The 22533-nt window shown below is 42.7% G+C and overlaps 1 protein-coding gene across 1 annotated transcript in view; it reads right to left on the bottom strand.

Moving 5' to 3' along the window:
• Nucleotides 1–22533, bottom strand: part of CARS2 (cysteinyl-tRNA synthetase 2, mitochondrial) — a 465610-nt gene that overhangs the window by 271459 nt on the left and 171618 nt on the right. The window contains exon 4 of the mRNA XM_086934744.1: nucleotides 22175–22246. Coding sequence (XP_086790870.1) covers nucleotides 22175–22246 — 72 coding nt within the window. The remainder of the gene's footprint in view (nucleotides 1–22174; nucleotides 22247–22533) is intronic.

Below are 22533 nucleotides of genomic sequence, written 5' to 3'. Positions count from 1 at the left end.
AATTGATACTTGGCGGACTGACCACCGGCATGGGGAAGAATATACTTGTTTTTCAAAATGTTATAATTTCGCCTCCAGGATTGACCTTTTTTTGGGTCCTCACAGTTGCCATAGAAGTAAAACATGCATTTTAGCTAGCCGAGCAGCCTAGATGGTTCTTCAATAAGTAACTAATAACTGAAGAAAATTGGGTCACGAGGATGCATTTCGCCATAGATTAATTTGTGGCAAGAAATATCGGCACAGCTCCATCTTTTGCCATTTGGAGGCCATTAAAAGTCTTTATTCGAGAGGCAGCAATTTCGTTTAGGGCACAAATTAAAAAGCAAAGGAAGGAACAGGCCATGGCCCTTCAGTCTGAATGCAATCTAGCCACATTTACACACTCTATATATTCATACATCCATTACTAGAGCAAATGTAGTGTAAGTGTGTCAAAACTTACAAGATTACATGTCTAGAGAAATAGTAAATCAAAACACTTGCTTCTATAAAAGCTATGTAGGACGTGAGAATGTAGGACATTTCTTGGCATGGTCAGTTAAGAAGAAAAGGAATAAGGAGACAATTAAAGCAATTATTGATGCGGTCAAGAGTCAAATGGTCATCCAACTCAATTCAATCCGCAAGGTCTTCCTTCAACATTATACTGGACTCGATACACTAGATAACAAAACCGCTTCCGAGCGTATTGAGGCATTTTTCCATCCAATATGGCTACCCATTCTAACAAGTAACCTGCAAGCAACTGCCGTTGTCTCCATCTCATTAGCGGAGATGCAGGATGCAATAAAGCCATCTCCAAATGGGAAAGCATGCAGGAATGATGGTCTTCCGGCTGAAGTATATAAGCTCTTTGAAACTCAAGTGGCTAAAATCTTAGTGACTCTTTTTAATGAAATTCTAGAAAGTTGTGAACTGCTAAGCTCATTCAGTGAAGCAGTGATAGTTATCTTCCTCAAAAAGGGCAAACCTTCAGAGAATCCTGGCTCATATTGTCCAAACAGCCTGTTGAACAGTGATTATAACAATTTTGCAAAATTTATTACAAGCAGACTAGTCCCGTTAGCACAGACCTTGGTCCACTCGGCTTTTTAACAACTAGGCTGATCGCATCGAATACCTACTTTTTGTTACAGGCTATGGATTATTACTCAACAAATACTATAGAAGCAGCTATTATCATGCTCAACGCTGAAAAAGCTTTCAACCTACTAAACTGGGATGTCATGTACACTATACTACTATGCTTTGGGTTCCCTTGGAAATTGGTCCACCTACTGAAAAATCGATATAAGAAGGCCGAAGACAACATTTTTATCAATTTGCAAATGGTAGGGTGAGTCAAAATCAAGAGAGGCACATGGCAAGGGTGCCCTATGTCAGCAGTTCTTTTCGCCCTATTCATCAAACCTTTGGCTGCAGCACTAAGGCAGGATCTGTGAATTAGGGCCCCAATTCAAGGTGCTCCAAAGATAAAACTCTTTGTGGCCAAAATGATACTATACTTGGCCGCCAAGGAACAAAATATTTTTAACACGCTAGCTAAAATTCAAGAATTTACAGACATAGGTGGCTACAGGGTCAATCACGCTAAGTCTGAAACTCTGTTATTCAAAAGTACTCCTACCTGACGAAATGAGGTTACACTGCTCTGATACTTGCTGTATCAGCTATCTTGGGAATCACATCACTACTAATTTTGCAGATCTATTTCGACTGAATTATATGACCACCATCAATAAGGTTTGTAGGATATTACTTCAATGACACTCACTGCCTCTCACTATTATGGTACGCGTAGCATTAATCAAGATGGCTATCCCTCCAATATTTGTTTTTATTTTTTCAAACATTATGATTAAAATCCATCAATCTTTTTTTTATGAAACACACCAAATGTTACGTTACTTTCTATGGGGGGAGAGCCCCAACCAGCCTGAAGATATTACAGCTAAGTGTGGAAGCTGGAGGGCTGGCACTTCCACACACTACAATGTATTACAAGCCGTCTTTCTAGATTAGGCACAGGAGGAGATTGCTGGGATTGAGGGAAAACATGGCAGCCGCGAGTTAGAGCGGCTCACACGCAGGTGATGGTCTCTTCCCCCGCAGGCTGACTGGGACGCAAAAATACCTGCATCCAGAGTTTTGCCGTGTCTTGGTGTCCTGGCGCGAGTGGCAGCTCTGCCTATTTTTCTTCTTTTTCTTTGGTGACCGGTGATCGCTCGTAGACTGTCTCTGGCCGACTCCCATTCGAAGGCAGCTGGGGAGGATCGGACGTGGATGTGTGCAATCACGGCTCCAGCCCCGGCGTCGCCCGCCCCTCCCACCGCCTTGCAGCAGTGGTTCCGAGCAGCCGTGGAGCTGCGGCGAGGACGTCGGGTGGCGGCCCGCGGTTGCCTCAGGGTTGGAGGGGGTACAGAAGGTTGCGAGAAAGCTCGCCCGCCGACGGTGTCCACAGTATCCACACGCTCACGCACCCAGTCAGGAAACGGAGAGTTCGAGGCCGTGAAGACGGCTGCTAGAAAGCTGAAATTGAAAGCGGCTGCATTACACGAAGAGTCCGCCCACGGATTAAAAACAGCAGGCGAGGACAAAGATATAGACAACACCTACAGTGAAAGTAAGGAGAGGGGACGGTCAGTTAATTTAGAGGGTGGCGGTGGGTTAAAAGCAGCCCCGATTTTTGACAGTAAACAGGGCTTGAAATCATCAAAAATCACTAGTTACAGCAAGAAGAAAGAAGCCTTGAAGAAAAAGGGTGGTAAAGGAAAGAGGAAGGGAGCTAGCCCAGGGTGTAAGGAACACTGTGTGGGGGGTTCCCTAGAACTGAACGACCCGAGCGACAAAAGTGGCGGTTTTGGAGAAGGGGCAGCCAAAGGTATCGCTGGTGAAACAAGTGACTATACAGGGAAACTCTGGGAGCCTGGACAGGGAGATAACCAAGCCCCTGATTTTAACATACAGGCAAGGGGGAAAGGCAAGAAGACTCCAGTCTCGAGAATAACTCCCTCGCTACGTGCCTTTTTTAAGGTGTTGCCTCAGGTCCTAAAGGTCACCCACAGCCCAGACAGCCCAGACAGCCTAGTTAGACAAGCCCCTGAAATACCCACACAGAAGATGGCAGAGCTAAGGGGTCCAGAGGGAGTCACGCTAGAGGTACCTGCACAATTACATGTGCCTGAGGTAATTACGTTACCAATAGAGGCCTCTGGTGGGGTGGTTGACAGGTGTACCAGTGGCGGAGAAGAGGGGAGTATAAGGTACACAGAAAAGGAGAAAGAGAAGGAGAAGGAGAAGGAGAAGGAGAAGGAGCTGGGGGAGGAGCAAGGAGGGACCACCCTAGAGGATGTGTTAATTGCCATGAGAAAAGAGATAAAGTTGGGTTTTGCAGAATCCAAACAAAATCAGAGCGAGATCAGGACAGCCTGCGACACCCTGGAGCGAAAAGTAGACGGGCTCTCAGAGAGAACAGAGACACTAGAGGGATTGGTAGGGGAGCTAAAAGCCATTTTGGAGACAGCACAGGTCAGGATCCAGTCCCTAAGGAAAGAGGGGGACGAGTTGAGGGAAAGGGTCAAATCTTTGGAGAACTTCTCTAGAAGAAACAACTTACGAATCTTAAAGGTTCCTGAAGCAAAGGAAGGGGGGGACCTTAAGACTTACGTAGTATCTCTATTAAAAGGCGCCCTCAATTTGGAAGAAACTGAGGAAGAGTTGGCCAAAGACATTCAGAGAATCCACAGGGACCCATTTCGCCTCAATTCTGGGAGAGTGAAGCCAAGGAAAATTCTTCTGAATTTTCTGACATACTCCCTGAAAGAGAAGATCCTCAATCTTGCCCTGAAAGCCAAATCATTAAAAGCCCCGGACTTTTCTTTTGAGGTGCGGTCAGACTTATCAAAGGTCACCTTAGAAAGGCAGTGGGGGTTAGAGCAAAGAATGGAAAAGTTCAGGGCACTGGGGGCAACGGTACAAATGAGGTTTCCTGCTTTCCTAAAAATAATGTACAACAACAAGATGTACAACATTCGCTCCCCCAGGGAAGCGGATGAGTTAATTATCTCCATCTCTGAACTCGCGGGGAGAACGAAGCTCTAGGAACGGAAATACACCTCACAGTCATTTGGCGGGGGTGAAGTACTAACCTTTAAAGGAAATAACGAGTTATAAAAAAATTTTAAAAAATATAAAAAACTTAAAACATAAATGGAGTATAAATGCAAGGGAAAATAGTAAAAGTAAACAAACAAAAAAAAAACGAGAAGATCAAAGGGTGAAGGTTTTTCTTTAAAAAAAAGAGGTATAAGGTAATAGAGGAAAAAACACAAAATATAATCTAAAACATACTAAACAATAAAAAAAAGATAAAAAATTAACAAAAAAAACCCCTTCCCATCCCACTTTTACTTAATGGGGGATATGGAGGATACCACTTCTAAAAACAGCAGGTAATCAGTCTCACCGATAGAGGGTAGATGGGGTTAGAGACCAAACACACCTACGTAAACCTGGCAAACCAACAGGCCAGGAGAAGTGAGGGGGGGGGTTTCCAAGGGTGGGGGGAGGGTAGGGGGGTGCAATAAAAAAACCTCAGATGCCTGTATCCATTTTCTCTTTTCTAATAACACTCTTAAGTTCACTCACAAACAACATCAATTAACATCAACTAATACTACAATGTCACCCCGAGAGAGATTAAAAATTCTGCTAAAGGGAGGGGGATATAAAGAGTCGTGGAGGGTTAGAAGAGGAGAAAAAACATGACAAATACATTTTTTATCCTGGAACATCAACGGGCTGCGAGTGAAGGGGAGGAGACATAGAATTCTACAATACTTCAGGGATTTCCCGGCCCAGATTATAGTGTTACAGGAGACACACCTGCTTAAACAGGAAGTAGAAACAATATTGAAAACACAGAAGTGGGTTGATTTATTTATTTGTACAAACCAGTCCGCCAATATTCGTGGGATTCTCATTCTGTTTAAAAAATCAGCAAAAGCGCAAATTCTGGCTTATGAGGAAGATCTTAGTGGCAGGTGGCTGGTTTGTAAAATAACGTTAGATGGTCAACATTATACATTCGTAGGGTATTATGGTCCGAACCAGGACGACCCATCCTACCTCCAAAAAATCCAAGGGGCATTAGTCACATTGAATCATCCTATCATATGGGTGGGGGACTTCAATATCGTCCTAAACCCCAAGCTTGATAAGTCCCCAAACTCCAGAGCGTTGGTATCATCCAAATCAAGACCTGTTATGCTGTCCATAATGTCGTCTTTGGGGTTGGCAGATGTATGGAGAGATAGGGCTGGGAATGCTCTTGGGGTTTCGTATAGGAACCTCAAGTACAAACACGGGTCAAGGATCGATTATGCTCTCTTTAGTTACAGTATCCAAGAGATGGTGAAGGGGTTACGGTATCTACCCCCCCACCTCTCAGACCACTCAGCAATAATTTTCTCTCTGACACTCACGCAACAAAACAATTTCTCGGCATGGTCTTTTGATCGGACGATACTTTTAGATCAGGTGGAGACCGACCTGTTGGCAGAAGAAGTGTCAAACTTCTTGGAAATAAATCTGGACTCTGCGGAAATAAGTATTGTGTGGGAAACCCTCAAAGCTTTTTTAAGAGGGCATTTTACAAATCGTGCATCATTCAGAGGAAAAGTCTATAGGGAAAAAATCAGGAACCTAGAAAGGGATCTGGTTAGTCTAGATAGGATTTGTGGTTCCTTTGGGGGTACCTCTGCAGAGCAGGAAGAGCGAAATAAAGTGAAGCAGGAACTGAATAAAATACTACAGGAAAGAGTAGAGAAGAGGTGGGAGGCAAGCAAGATTTCGAATTTTGAATATGGAGAGGCGGCGGGTAATGTTTTAGCTTGGAAAGTCAAAACAGACAAATCTAAAAAGTTTATAAAGGGCATCTGTAAGGAGGGAGACACTACTGTTAGGAGCACCAACACTGAGATCGGTAGGGCTTTTCAGGAGTTCTTTCAAAACATATATACCGAAGATAATGAAGACGATCCCCAGGCAAGAAATCTATGGCTAGGTAGGATTCAACTACCCACCCTCTCTGGAGATCAGATCGACCGCCTTGATAGGGAGATATCGGAGGAGGAAGTGAGTAAGGTGATAGGTCAATTAAAGCAGGGGAAGGCGGCAGGCCCAGATGGCCTTCCAGGGGAATTATACCGGGTTTTGCGTTCAGAGCTAGTAACAACATTGACTCATTTATTTAATAACATTTTCACAAAAGGGTTAGTGCCTCCTGAATCATGGAGTGAAGCAACCATAGTCCTTATACCGAAACCAGGTAAAGATCCAACTGACTGCGGGTCCTATAGGCCGATCTCGCTGCTGAATATAGATTATAAGATCTTCGCTGCAGTTTTATCAGCACGTTTGGCAAGCGAGATCAGCTCTATAATCCATGAAGATCAAAAGGGCTTTATCAGGGGACGTCAGATGGCGGACCTAACTAGGGACTTGGTCGCGGCAATAGACATCGCCACAACTTTTTCCTTACCCCTGGCCACCCTAACATTAGATGCCACAAAGGCCTTTGATAGGGTCAATTGGCCCTATCTGACGGCAGTATTAAGGAAGTTCCAACTAGGCGAGAAGTTTTGCCTAACTATCCAGCTCCTATACAGAGCTCCTACCGCTAAGTTATTAGTAAACGACACACTCACTGAGCCATTTAAGATTTCACGAGGAACTAGGCAGGGCTGTCCCCTCTCCCCGCTTCTGTTCGATCTTTATCTAGAGCCTTTTGCGCAGATAAGAAGAGAAGAACAGAGTATTATCCCCTTCGAGTTCAGTGGATGGGTGAAACGTCTGGGCATGTATGCAGACGACATTCTTATATACACGTCAGATCCCATTCAGGCGTTTCCAACAGTTGTCAGGAGAGCAGAAGAATTTGGGGAAATCTCGGGGTACGAGATAAATGCGGGGAAAACCGAAATAATGGAGTGGAATATTAACAACTCACAACTGGACACAACCTCCTCAATGCGCTATCTGGGAATTACGATCACCCAGGAAGTCAGGAATATAGCTCAGGTAAATTTGGATCGGGTGTCCCGAGAATGTCGGGCGCTTCTAAAGGCATGGACATTTCTCCCACTAACGATCTATGGGAGGGTAAGCCTTATAAAAATGTCAATTATACCGAAGCTTACATTTATATTCAACAGCATTCCACTAGCCTTTGACTCAAAACAAATCATGAAATGTCAACTGGACATCAACTCATTTGTTTGGAATTATAAGGCAACTCGGATAGCATGGAAGAAACTGAGGAGGAGGAGGGAAAAGGGTGGGCTCTCCCTTCCAGACATACAATACTACGCCTGGGCCTTTCAGTTATCATTCTCAAGAATGCTACTGAAGACCCCAACAGACTCAACAGTAGGGAGAATGTTCAAGGCCATGTTAACTGAAATGGGCCGGCCAATGGACGGGTTTTTATTTAAATTTGGAGAACAGAAATTTTTCAAGAAGGTGAGGTTGAAGGTCTTGCAGTCGTTAGCCAGAGCCTGGACAAGGATTAAGAGGTCAACAAGGCTGGCCTACTATTCAAATTGGGCTCCAATTTGGGGTTCCCCAGGGCTCCCACCGTGTCTGGGTGACAACCTCTCGATGCCACTAAGAGAAGGGGGGATCACGAGATGGGGAGACTTGTTAGCTGGTGGGGCATTAATATCATGGGATAATCTGCTTGAAAAGGTAGGCCCAGGGCTATCAAGGTTTAAATACATGCAACTAGTAAGCTGGTCTAGAGAGCTCTTTAAAAAGAATGCCTTGGTGGGGAGGTGTAGCATGTTAGAACAACAGCTGCTGGAGAAACCACAGGGAAGCAAAGAAGTGGCACATTGGTACTGGGCAATATCGGAGGAGGTGGACGGGGACTTTGACCTTAATGATGAAATATGGGCGGAGGATATGCTCCTTCAAGGAGAAGATTGGTGGATAAGATCATTCAATCTTTTATATAAAACTGTCAAGCTGGCATGGTTGAGGCAAAACCACCTTTTCACACTACACCGAGCCTATTGGTCACCACAAAAGCTAGCAAAGTTCCAAGCAGGTAAATGTTGTAATAAGTGCAGTCTTCAGGGCGCATCAGACGTTCACATGTTTATGGACTGCCCACTAATCAAGACTTTCTGGGCGGAAGTCCTGGATACACTGGGCTCGATACTTAAAGTATCCTTAACCTGTTCATTAACACTGATAATTTCCAGAATGGCTGTTAATGTGACTGGTACAGCAAGACCGTTACTGTTTTATGCAATTTTACTCGCCAGGCGTCAGATATGTAAATTTTGGGTTGACTCCAAGGCGCCAACACATGCCAGCTGGCTATCATCTTTAATTGAAACATCAAAGGTAGATCTGGCTAGATCTTGCAGTAGACAAAACCTCTCTTTTTGGAATCTATTATCTTCTTGGTGTTAGAGTACCGGGGGTTTGTTTTTATTTTTTTCCCCCGGTCCTAAGATTATGCCTCCAAACTTCAGAGTCCACTGTGGCGGTTCCGTTAGACAAGAAAAGGACCTCGTGGTAGTCCCTACCTTGATGGAGTCTGTGCCGGGTATGGCTGGTCGTCACCTGTCACAGAAACCTCAGTAAACCCAGATTTGGTCTCCCGCCAGAATGTTCCCCAAAGAGGTGCCGATAGTGAGTGCGTTCCATCCCGAGTCGCACGAACAGGTGGTTGACTATATAGTCTGCGGGCAAGAGGTACAGGCAAATGAGGACAAAAAATAAAAAATTTTTTTTTTTTTTTTAAAAAGCTGTCTTTCTAGATTGGCTCGTTCATTCCGCAATAATTAAAAATCATTCAAACTGCTTCTATCTCCAGGTGATGTTAAGAAAAGCTGATGTCAAGCTTCCCTTCTTTTCAATAGTACCAAAACTACCAAAGTGTACTAGATATACACTACCTCACATTCTGGCCTTCAGATTCGAGAAATTGAAATTCGAGTTCCAGATTCCCCAGTTTCATCCATTGGTGAGCATAACAGACTGAGCTTGGTTAAGAGTACAACTAGAGATCGCAGACATCAAGGGTTGGAAAAGTGCGGGATTTCACAGACTCAACGATTTTCTGTTGATTGGCACAGTGAAGTCCTGGTAACAGCTAACTTCTACTAACCCTTCGATCCCCTTCACATTGGCATTCTCTTATTTACAAATTAGTCCTGTGTGTTACAAGACATTGGACAGGCACCTAACGCGCTTGCCGAGAATATTAGTAAAGCTTATTTTGCGACCCGTCTTAAAGAACTTGGTAACTGCTACAGTCAATTGTACCAGAAACAGCAGAAGGAAGTGGTTCCTCCATTTTTGCTTAAAGCGTCGGCTACCACAGAATGCAAAATCGGCCAACGCTCATGGACATGGTACAATCAATTGGCCTATAAAGCCATCCGCAGATCAAACTGAACAAACAATGGCTTTCTATTCAAAATGGATGCTGATTTACACCCCATATCGCATACAAATTTGTTTTTTAGATATTGCCAAGATAAGGGTGACTGGTTACACATTTCCTTCACAGGTCCATATTTATATTTCTTGTGTGAAAAGATTTTCCAAGCTATCATTCATAAGCTACAGGTCAGTCTACGCCCAGACCCCTATGGGGCCCTATTTGGTATGATCTCTCCACATAGGAAAATTCCTTTACAGCAGCAAGAGTTCCTTTTTATTGTCTCACTTATTGCCAGATCTCTAATTCTACAAAAATGGAGAGCAACCGAGATGCCCACTTTTAACCAATGGTTAAGTAAGATGAGCTGGGTCAAACAACTTGAAGATTTGGATGCAAAAAGAATTGGAGTTAACACAAAATGTAGGGAAATTTGGTACATTTTGCCAGAATGAGTTGTAATATAATGCAATGAATTATTCCCTTTGACGTTATACAATATTTGTTTGATGGGTCACTCTCAGAGGGCTTTCTCTCCAGCTTTGTGTTCTTTGTCTTGTATGCTGATTGGAATTTATATGATTAATTAACTAGCTGATGTTATCTTTTTGTTTATCTTCATCACATAATTGAAATCATGATACAATTCTACTAAGCTCAGTAATATCTCAGTGGAAAAATGTGAAGTGTTCGCCTAATTTTTCAATGAAAAGATCTTCGAAATCGAAAAGGAAACTGTAACCATCAATCACAGTTCAAAAGGCAGTATAGTCAATTATCACTATCCCATCAAGGACCCTACCTGCCAGATGATAGAACAAGGGATGAACCACCCATACCAGACCAAAAATCAAGCCACATGGCGTGAGTTCAAAGCATTAATAGAAGACAAGGTCCTCAAGGTTCTACTATCTATGAAACCAACCTCACATTTCAATGATCCCATCCACGCCACAACACTAAAGGAATTAAGTCACATCTTCTCACCTATACTAACGGAGATTGTTAAGTCACCACTAAAACAAGGCAGGATCCCAGAATGCCTGAAGACTGGTCAAGTGACACCCCTCTTGAAAAAATTGGGTGCTGACCCTACAATCCTGAGCAACTTTCGGCAGGTGTCAAATATCCCCTTTCATGCACAATTGCTGGAAAAATGTATGCACAACCAACTAAGCCAACACATTGACCATTTCAACCTACTCAACAAATTTCAATCAGGGTTTAGATCAGGACACAGCACTGAATCAGCGATTGTCCATATAATGAATGACACCCTGAAGATATTAGACAACGACTCGTACTTACTCATCCTCCTACACCTCTCATCGACGTTTGACACAGTCAAACACAACACCCCACTAAAAGTACTAGAAATAAAATGGGTCTATATGGGAAAGTGCTTGCTTGGTTTGCTTCCTTTCTAAAGAATCACTCACAGTGCATCAAACTTGGCAACTCACTCTCTGACTCCTCACCAATGAGGTGTGGAGTCCCCAAAGGGTCGACCATCTCCCCCACACGCTTTAACCTACATATGAAAACACTAACTGAAATCCTGAACCAATTGAACATTGCATACTACATGTACGCAAACGACACACAACTATACGTAAAGATATCCTCCCCAGACAACATTGTTCAACTAAACAACACTTTAATCAAAACCCAGTCCTGGTTCTCTCAAAACAACCTCAAGCTGAACTCTCTGAAAACCGAATTTCTTCGTTTCTCCCTATAAAACAGCTTCTCACTCATCCAAGATTGGCTCAAGCAACTAGACACACAATTGCAAACCTGCCATCATTGACTCCAGAAAATCCCTTGGAATAACACTGGACAAGAATCTAAATATGAAAGCTCACATCAGTGCGACCACACAGAGTGCGGCATTCCAACTCAGAACACTGAAGAAATTGAAACAATTTCTACCACCTTCGGACTTTAAGCAAGCAGTACAAGCACTTGTGGTCTCCATACTAGAATACGGCTCAGTGACCCTGTCGGGCTACCAAAAGCAAGAACTGCTCCACTGAAAACAATTCTTAATGGCTCAGCGGAACTGGTACCAGGAACTCGTGGTTTCGACCACATCACCCCATCGCTTAAGTATCTAAACTGGCTTCTCCTTGAGGCAAGAACTCAACTGAAAATTGCCTGCCTCACACACAAAGCATTACATTTCAAAGAACCATGTTACCTGGCTGAAAAGATTCGAATCTCCGGTGGCAGCCGCTACCTAATAAGTGCCAACTCTCTCAGGCACACGTACACACTATCCTTCTCCAGGGCAGCGCCAAGGATTTGGAACTCCTTACCATCCAAGATACGCTCTAACCCATTGACCCTCTTGTTAAAAAAAGAGGTAAAAAAAGATACTAGTGAAGCGATTCCTTGCATAGTCTTCGGATTCCTAGGACACAAGGATTGTATTAAGTTCAGCGACTTCTAGATGGATCAGAGACACGTCGTTTACAGGAGAACCCTCCAAAACTTTGCCTCTTGGGTACCTGGATCTGAAGAGTTTCAGAGCAGCAGCAAATACCCACCAAAAGTTGCTAGAACAATGAAGACTAACGGAATATTAATGGACCAACTGTTGTATAATTGTGCTATATGTTGCAACAGTCCATTGTGTCTCTTTACTTTGATTTATCTGTCAATACCTTTCATCTTGCTCCTTCAACCATTTGTACGACACTCTGATACCCATGGGTCATGTGCGCGCTTTTTAAAACACTTTAAATAATTAAAATGACGGATATTGGCAATAAACTTTTTCGACTTGATTTTAAAAAACTTTTTTTTTTTTAAAGAGTATGTCTAGAGGAATGCGATGAAATCCATTTACCCAGGTTCTGCTACTCACAGTTACTCAAAATATATTTTGTAAGCTTCCTGTTTCACACACTTTGAGGTAACCAAACCAAACATTTTATCAGTATTGGGTAATTTCTTCATATAGTGCAATCCTCAATTTCTCTGCAGGATTTCAATAGTTGAAGTGTTTATACATACAAATGTGTGGCAAATGTATAGAAATGTAATTGAAGGGGTGACCATTCAAACTGTTTATAGCTCAGATTTATTTTGCTCTAATATAATGATCCTACTCAAACAGCAGCAGATACACAAAGTTCTTTAACAGCTGGGAGATTTCATTAAAACGTACTTTTGTAAGATGCATAAGACAACCTGATCAGAGGAAAACTAGATTTCAAAAGGGGACCACAAGTTCATTATCAATCAGATCAGTGCATTTGTTGGCAGCACTAGCAAAAATGTGTATTTTTGTAAAGTGCATGTTTACCCAGAAGGGTATCTTGATGCTGAATAACAAATATGCCATCTTACCTTGCATGCTTTACAACGACCGCATTGTAACAACGCTTGCCATTACTCTGCAAGTGGGAACAACAACTTGCTCTGGTGGGTGGGGGGGGAGGGGGCGCTGGATGTTGGAATGGTATAATTTACTATTCCAACTCCAGTCTGTGCAACAGTAGAGAAGGTGTTGGATTTTAAATCCAACAACTTCTGACCTCTCCGAAAGTCGTTGTTCCAACTTGCGGAGTAATGACATGCGTTGTTACAACGCAGTCGTTGCAACAACTGCGTTGTAATTACATGCGTTGTTCCGGATTTGGGGTAAACAATGTTTACCTTTAATATGCCACCTTACCAAACATGCTTTTTATCCGCAAGCAATTACAACGCAGTCGTTACAATGACCGCGTTGTAACAAAACATGCCCTTACTATGCAAGTCGGAACAACAACTTGCTCTAAGGGGAGCGCTGGATGTTGGAATCGTACACCTTCTGACCCCTCTGCAAGTCGTTGATCCGACTTGCGGAATATTAGCTTGCGTTATTACAACGCGGTCGTTGTAACAACCGTGTTGTAATTGCATGCGGTGTTCCGGATTCGGGGTAAACTATGTTTACCTGAATAACAGATGTTTATTGTTACCCAACTCAATGGTACTCATTTTATCGACATCAAAAGGATGAAAGGTTGAGTGGACCCACCAGGATTTGAACCTGTGACCATGAAGTCGAACACAGGCACCTACAGTGGACGCATTACTCCACTAAGCCACCACACCCAGCATAAAGGGTCATGGGTTGCCTTATTGTTTTGTTTTTGTTTCTTTGGGGGAAAAAATTTGAACAACATACACGCAAAGGCGTCCTGGAAAAAATTACAATGTAATTGGTAAGATTTAACATTGTTTTGAGGATTTAATTTCTTCACAAATAATTCTGCTGAGTACTTTGTACATTGCTTGCTTTGTTCTAATACAAATTTGTGATAAGCCTGTGGGCACTGCCACTGCAAGCTTTCGATGGAAGTAATATTGTAAAACTGCAAACGTGCATTAATATGCGTAGATTTACAAGCAAGAGAAGTTCGGATTTTGCCACCCACAACAGCAGTTCTTTTATACTTTTTATAGCTCCTTTAAATTTTAAATAGGGGCATGTTGTCAGAAATGGTATACATTCTGTTTGTAATTGCTCCGTTTTGTGGTGAAATTAATGTAGGACCATAATAGTGTAATATCGGGATAGGATTATAATAGCCTTTTTCTTTTCTTTATCACAATATTGGTCAGAGTGTTATAATCACATTCCCCCTTCTTGCAGCATCAACATGTTTCAACTTTATTAATTTAATGGGATCCTCCTTGTGACTGGAACCTAGGATTTAAATGGTATTGATGTAGTTTCATATGAAAAAGTGACAGGATCTCCAATTCAACATTATTTTAAATAGTATGGTGGGGAAGATTATAATGAGGAAGACGTACTGATCATTTTCACGTAGAACATCTGTGTCTCTGTGATCTTGACACTTGTATAAGAGGACTGTAATTCTATTCGAAATTTTAATTACTTTGAAAAGCATAACAATTCAGTCCCTGATTGTTTCAACGGGCTTTACCAACTGCTTTGCAGATGCCCGAAAAAATGTTCAACATTTCACTAATTTCGTGTTTGGGGAGATTGAATACTTGCTGTGCCCTAATTAAAGTAATACATTATGTTTTTTTATTTAGAACTTTGTTTCTATCAAACTGATTGAAAATTTCACATTGCAGTTTAGCTATTTAGGTTTTCTGTACTTTATTGTTTGGCTAATCAGTTTCAATTAACGTAGTTTTTCCATAGCTGCTTCTCATTAAGGGCCATATGTATCAAGCTAATTAGCATTCGCAAAGGCCGAAATTCTGCGAATTTCGGCCTTTGCGAATGCTAATTTGACAAATGGTATGTATCAAACATGTTTGATGCAAAATAAGGAATTGCAAAATTTGCTATTCCTTATTTTGCGATTGCACTTAAGGAATCGCAAATTTTGCGATTCCTTAAATGCAATGTATCAAACAAAAAATATCCAAAAAATGCCATTAAGGATTCGCAAATTACCACCAACTTCTAGTTGGTGGTAAGTTGCGAATTCTTTACAAAAAGCTTTTTTCCAAAAAACCAAAGGTGCCATATGACGCCCATACATGCCCTTAGGACATGTATGTGCGCCATATGCCCCCAAGTGTCTTTTTCAGGGGTGCAGCAGGGTGTTCTTGAGACACCCCTGCACCCTTGAAAAAAATCCTAATTTGCGATTAGCAAATTGCTAATCGCGAATTGCCCCTTCATTCCTATGGGCCTCCTGGCCCATAGAAATGAATGGGTAATTTGCGATTAGCAATTTGCTAATCGCAAATTAGGAATGGGAAGGAATCGCTATTGAATAGCGATTTTGTACATACATACCGTTTTGCGATTTCCAAATAGCGATTCCTTAAAATTCTCTATTTGGAATTAGCAAAACGGAAGTATGATACATATGGCCCTAAATGGTGGAGAGAGAGATCGGTATTCAGGGCATGGGGAGGGGTGACTCTTTGATCCGCGCAGGGCCGTGCCTGGCAAGGTGAATGATGGGTCCACCTCCCACTGGGTGTCTGATAGCAGACTCCCTCATTCTGAAAGGGCAGGATGTCGCCTTGTAACCCAAGTGCTCCCTGACCCCACCGAACTGGTGCTAACAGGACCGAGTGATTTGTGACTTTAGAGATAAAACACTTTTTAGGTATGAAATGCTGCACTGGATCTTTGTCCAAGTGTGCTCCTTCTGGATGTCAAGACGAAACTCTGTCCCATCTGTGTAGCATGTTCTAACAGTCAGTTACACTCCCTTTCACTGTCGCTACTGTGGAACGATCCGTTCTCATAGACCAGAATAGGCCGGTTGAAGATTACCTTCTATCATTCGATCTAACCCCAGGAACGTGATAGGGACTTCAAGTTTGATATGTTCATGCTCAAGACATTGAGAGACACCTTTTAGTAAGGACCGTTTATACATCCCATGTTTGGAAATGCCTCTTCTGAAAAACGCAGTCGATTCTTGCCTAAGCATTACTGTAGGCTGAGCGGGTATGTGTATTGGCCGTCTGGTTTTGGAGCAGCAGGGCCAGCTGAGTCAGACCTAGCTGGAGAGAGAGAGAGATCGGTATTCAGGGCATGAGGAGGAGGGACTCTTTGATCCGCGCAGGGCCGTACCTGGCAAGGTGAATGATGGGTCCACCTCCCACTGGGTGTCTGATAGCAGACCCCCTCATTCTGAAAGGCAGGATGCTTCCTCATAAACCTAGTGATTGCCGAAGAAACTACCCGATGGCCTGAATCGAGAGCGCCTCCTGCAGAAGTCTCTGGGACATTAGACTTCACCCCGTCAGCCGTCGGAATTCCTGTGCGAGGAATTCTGATTGCAGGTGAGGCCTCTGTCGAGTAATCCGGAGCCTCTAGTTCTACTGTGAGGACTGCGGAATGAACATTTGAAACTTTCGCTAAAACTGTGTGGGCTGCTGCAGCTAAGAGGGAGCTGCCGCCGCTGAGAGCCCGCCTGAATCTGAACCTTTGGAACTGTCGCTGAACCTGTGCGGGCAGCTGCAGCTAAGAGAGCTGCTGCCACTGAGAGCCCACCTGAATTGGAACCTTTGAAACTTTTGCTGAATCTGTGTGGGCCGCTGAAGCTGAGAGAGAGCTGCCGCCGCTGAGAGCCCGCCTGAATTTGAACCTTTGAAACCCTCGCTGAATCCGTGTTGGCCGCTGCAGCTAAGAGAGAGCTCCCGCCGCTGAGTGCCTGCACTCTTGGAGAAACTTTGCATCACCCTTCGTCCTGTGGGCTGCCGCAACTAAGAGAGAGCTGCTGACGCTGAGTGCCCTCACCTTTGCCAACTTTGCATTATCTTGATTCGTCCTGTGGGCTGCCGTAGCTAAGAGAGAGCTGCTGCCGCTGAGTGCCCACACCTTGGCTAACTTTGCCTCATTGGATTTGTCCTGTGGGCCATCGCAGCTAGGGGAGAGCTGCGGCCGCTGAGTACTCGCACCTTTGCTAACTTTGCTTCATTGTGATTTGTCCAGTGGGCCGTCGCAGCTCAGGGAGAGCTGCTGCCGCTGAGTGCCCGCACCTTTGCTAACCTTGCCTCATTGTGATTTGTCCTGCGGGTCGTCGCAGCTAAGGGAGAGCTGCTGCTGCTGAGTGCCCGCACTTTTGTCACTTTGCGTCATTGTGGATTGTCCCGTGGGCCACCGCAGCTAAGAGAGAGCTGCGGCCGCAGAGTGCCCACAGCTTGTTCACCATTGTCGAGGATTGTCGCTATAGTCTCGTGGGCCGCCGCAGGTAAGAGAGAGCTGCTGCCACTGTGAGCCCACCACGGAGCTGCAAGACGAGAGTCATCGCCACCACCAGCCCGGGCCGCCGCAGTCGCAGACGCGTGCTGCTGCCGCCGACAGCCCGTCTGTCCCGAAGTGCCAGAATCAATGTGGGTGCACGCTGCGGACCTCTGCAGACAAGACTTGTGGTCGCTGGGAGTCCGCCTGTCACTGTCTCCGCTTCTTTGAGAAGCTGCGTGCTGTGTCCCCTTTCAACTGCAGGCACCTGGTGTGCAACGGGTCGAGTAGGCCCCTGCCTTGAACGCAGTCATTTCAACGTTCTAGTGAATACGTTATTACCTTTTTGAGTTCCTACTAGTTTACGTGCATTGTAGCTTGATGAAACGCTTTGAGAGTTTTGAGTTAAACTGTTAGATAAAGATACTATTTTTCTATACCTACCGGAGTTGTGTCCTTTTGTGGTGTCGTTACTGCCTTGTACATCGTCATAAATGCTTCACACACTGCCTTTGAGATAGGCCTAACTGCTCATGCTACGTTACCACAGGGTTGAGCAGGGGTTGTCGAAGGGGGTATCCCACTTGCCCTGACTTAGGAAGAAGGGTCCCTATTTGGACATTGGCGCCAGCCATTGCCAATTAGAGACTCCCTTTCTAACAGTGTTCCTGCAAAATTCCCATGAACAGACTGGCACTGGATATCAAAAAAGATCATTGGTTACTTCAAATTTATCACTGGCACTGTTATAAGTCTTTAATTTATCAAAGACAGAATGAAACTTCTCTCTAGGAACACTTTGTCCTGTTTAGTACTCAAGACTGCCCCTAGGTATGCTACCAGAAACCAGGAATTAGGGGAATACTTTTCCTAATTCACATGAATATCAAATGATAGTATCAATGTCTGAAGGCCACTACATCACCTCTTCTCCCTTGATAAACTTTTATTGCCTCGAACTCCTCATTTGCAAGCAAGAAAGGGACAGGAGTACAAGGCCTTTTAACAATGCATGCACAGCTTGCTCAGCAGTTTTAGTATACTCCTATTTAAGTGCCATCAACTACAAATTGGGCTGATTCAGACATGTGTTATACTAATACACATTCAGGTAAGTGTGAATATACATTATGTAAAATATCTCATTGTATGGCATTCTAATGCATAGGGGACTTCTGCAACCGTTCCTAAATCTATATGTGTGTAATGTATAAAAATATTATGCAAAATTAGTTTTAGGAAAAAAGACCAAACTGCTATCTTGGTTAAAAACAAGCAATTTAATCGTTGTCAAATTTGTTTAACTAATGGTAGAGCATGATCTTTCAAACACCATTTTTTTCATGAGTCAAAAACTTGAACTAGGGTTCTTGGTTTAATCTAGTGTAATCATAGCATTTGTTTAAATTATACTCTTTATAGGTAAATACCCTTTTCCTCCTTTGCCATTTTTCTAACTACAATTTCATCCTGTTTGGACTGGAATTCAAATGTATATTACATGTGAGATAAAAAACGGGCTTGTTACTGTTTTAATTTCTGCACCGTGTTTGTTTCTATGCTAAATCAATCACGGTTAAAAGGAGGAAATGCATCAAACTCCGCAGATGGATCCGCAAGTGAACCCTCGCATCAGACATCTGCTGTGTTCTGAAGGTCGTAAGTTTGAATTCTAGTAAAGCAGACTCCGCCTTCCGAAGAATGCGAGCTTAGTGCCATCAAACAGGGTAATACAAGCATTTGCAATGCAATAGGTCTGACATTTTCAAGAGTTTAAGCTATTGGTATTGTAAACGACAATGCCTTTTATTTATCTGTTCTGATAATTAGCATAAATAAAAGTCATTGTCCTTTTCTATGGCAATAGCTCAAACTCTTGTAAACGCAAGACCTATTTCACTTCAAAGAAGGGTCCGCCGTTGACCAGGGCAGCTTGGAAAGTAAAAGCACGCATGGCCCGCTCAATGTTGCAGGAAAGCATGTCGTGCCTGCATAGGAGAAACTCATTAAAGTCAAGTCAAGTCAAGTCAAGTCAGAGAATTTATATAGCGCACTACATACCCAGAGGGTCTCAAGGCGCTTAAGTGCGTACAGACTAAAGAAGACATACGGTGTAACAACAGAAGTAAAAGGGCAGTCCTCATGGGAGGTTATAAATGAAGACAGGGCGGTACTAAGGAGGGACTAACAAGCCTATTAACAAATCAGAAGCCAGTATTTACAAAGGGCAAAGACACAAGCCAATGAAAAATATGGCCAATGAGTGGGAGGGGCTTTACTTCCATACTCGAATACAGCATGCCTCAAAGAGCAGCGCATGTGCTGTCCAGGCTCGACCAAAAAAATATCTGCTGTCTTTAGTGCTAAGAAACATCAAAAGTATGTCAAAAAGAGCTTTGTTTAAGCAAGTTTAAGAAAGGCAAATGCATCTCCTGCAAAGTGTGGTATGCGGAGGATAGAAAACAACTATTTTTATGGCTTCTGAACTCCCCTCTTGCTTAGTCCATGTAACGTGTGGAGCACATAAACAAAAGGGCGTGTCTCTTCCATCTAGTATACCATGTTAGCCTGGATTTAATGCATGTTCAATAGGCAGAGCTTTAACATGTCGGCTTTTAGGATTATGGGGACTACATTATGTAACAAGGTCTTCTAAATTATGCAGCAGTTTATCTGGCAGTATTATTTTCATTCACTTTAGCTAGAAACAACCAATGTGAAAATTGGAAATTTCGCAGATTATGTTCCAAATACAGTAGTACCATAATTATGTGGCAAACACTGCAGCCACAGAGTCACATAAATCCCCTGGCCTTCCTCATTCTCCACTGTCCTATCAACAATTTAACCTCAATTTTTATACCTGAACATTCTAATTTCAATCAGTGCCCACTGTTAGCTGCACTTTCAAGAAAACTGCTTTTTCAAGCTAACTACCCCGAAATAAACATGTAATCTAAAAACGCATAATGGGGAATGGGTAATGTTTAATATGATGCTATACTGTCTTCTCGGGGTTATGGTGTAATTTATAAAACATTCGCCCTTCACCCTCATGGTTTACGATGACACCAGAATTTCTTGATGGGCATAAAAGACTGTATTACATGGTTACCTGAATATCCATTGTTTGTACGCGGAGTAGCTGCGATGGTTATTGTTAATTATTCTCTGCAACAGTTTTAGAAAGGGACACATATCATATCTAGCAGGTGAAGTTTCAGACAGTGAATTCAAAAGCCGCAAGCTACAGTTGAGGGGAATTTTACAACTCACTATTGGGGGACTTGTCATTAGATTTAGATATATGTCAGATGTGGACAGGAGATTTTAATATTCTTATATGGACATCATCCAAACCGTTTTCCGGCAAACTCAATCAGAATTTTGTAATCCGTATTATTGAAGAGTAGGATGTTCTCGAATCCTACAGTTGGGCTAACCCGATATAATGTATTCCCTTCTTCCTAATAACATCATATAGATTCTAGATTGGATTATTTTTTCGTTTCTAGGCCATGCGTGTGTTGTAGTTACTCTGCCAATTTTTCATGCGGGAATGAGCAAAGTCATTAACAGAAGTCATTAACAGCCTACGGTAGGGAAAGCAGTATCTTTGGCTTCTGTAATGAATTTTACAAAATAATTTCGAGATTTCATTTCTTTGCTCTTACCTTTTTTCAATCACTTACTGGTTTGGGGAGTAACTCTAGAATCCTATATAATATAAGTATTTTCTAAAAACCTGTTAAATCCAATCATTAATGTGGATCTTACTGGCCGAATTCTTAACTCAACAAAAATCTAAACTTTTTACTGAAATAACTGCAAAAGACATTAACTAGGCACAGATTCATCATGAGAACATATTGGGACAATTCACAAATTGCCATTTGTACCACATACAGTGGTACTACAGTGATAATAATCACGTACTAAAAAATCCTCTGCCCAAACCTATGGGTGGAGACCTCAGCCTCTCCTATTTTTTGCAAATGCTTGTTCGTTTGATGGGACGGGGGAGGACGGACGGCACGCATCAATCACAACTTTGAAGTATCTTGAAAGTAAATATGATAAATATTAAAGCAGAGTGACATCAACGTATAAAAATATGTGTAAGCGTTCAAAAACATATCCTGATTGATGATCTTCGCAGTAATCGGAAGGGTTCAATGTTTCTTTCGGAACCATTACTTACTTCTGGTTTAATCTCGGGGTAATTAACTTCGGGCTCCTCCTCTTTCTTTTTGTTCTGTTGCATTTGTTGCATTTACCATCGCATTAAAAACACTACTTAAATGCGGTGTTAATTTCGAAATACCCTGTAGATGGCACTGTTGCTTCATTTACAAACGTATCCTCCCTTCTCTAATTTTACATCCACGGTTTTGTCGAACCGGCTTGAGCTGCAGCCTGCAAGACGTTTGATAGTTTGTCACCCAAATACAGCAAAAGGCTACTGAAAGGTGACAACGTTTAACTTCCAGACACATAGACTTAAGATATTTAGCAGATTCTTCCCTAAGGCCATTCCGTCAAACCGCAACACCTTTCAGTTCAACGCTTCCATCCTAGAGCCAAATTAGGAAAATCCAAAACCGTAGATTAAATAAGCATGGAGCAGGAAGGGCTTTCTTGCTTTACTCGGCATGTTTATCTGATGCGCCCTAGTGATCATGCAGGCTGGTTAGAAAGCGATTTTTCAATAAATCCACCTTTCACTTTTAACTTCTACCCTTAAAAGAAACCGCCAATGGGTGTGGCTTAACGGCTAGAGCGGCAGCCTTTGAAGGTGAGCCTGGCAGGAAACTCAAACATCCTGTGATTCTGGGCAAATCACTTCATGTCTTTGTGCCTAAAAAAGGATGAATGTGTTGGTCTGTTACGCAACTATTAAACATGTAAAGCGCTCGGATACCTTTGGGTCGAGTTTGTGCTATATTAAACTGCAGAACAATAAAAATTAATATTCTCAGCATAAACCCTTACCATGTTACAGCACGTTTCTTCGCAACATGTGTCCAACATACCTGTAGGTCTGCCATATCTTGTTTAAAGTCCTCTTCATACGTGCGTGCAAGTGACGCCGGGGACATGTTTAACTTGAAAAAACGGGAGAAGAATTGATTAGTATTGAACAAACAGCTAAGATAAAAGCACAACCTTTTGAGAGGCACAACTTCTAAAATGGTCAAACTGTTACTCACCTGTGTGAATATTTTGGATTTCACTGTGTAAAAAGAGTTATCCAATACCTTGGGACAGATTTTTAAAGCAAGTGGAGCTTGTTAGTTTTAACTCACTGTGGATACTCATTGTATAAATTACTTTCATATTTCACTATACTAATTCACCACTAATCCTTTATGGTTTCCAGAGTAGCGCGCTA

Source organism: Lissotriton vulgaris, chromosome 8 (genome assembly GCF_964263255.1).
Source record: "Lissotriton vulgaris chromosome 8, aLisVul1.2, whole genome shotgun sequence".
NCBI lineage: Eukaryota > Metazoa > Chordata > Amphibia > Caudata > Salamandridae > Lissotriton > Lissotriton vulgaris.
Note: the sequence above shows the minus strand (reverse complement) of the source record. Positions and strands in the feature narration are given on the sequence as shown.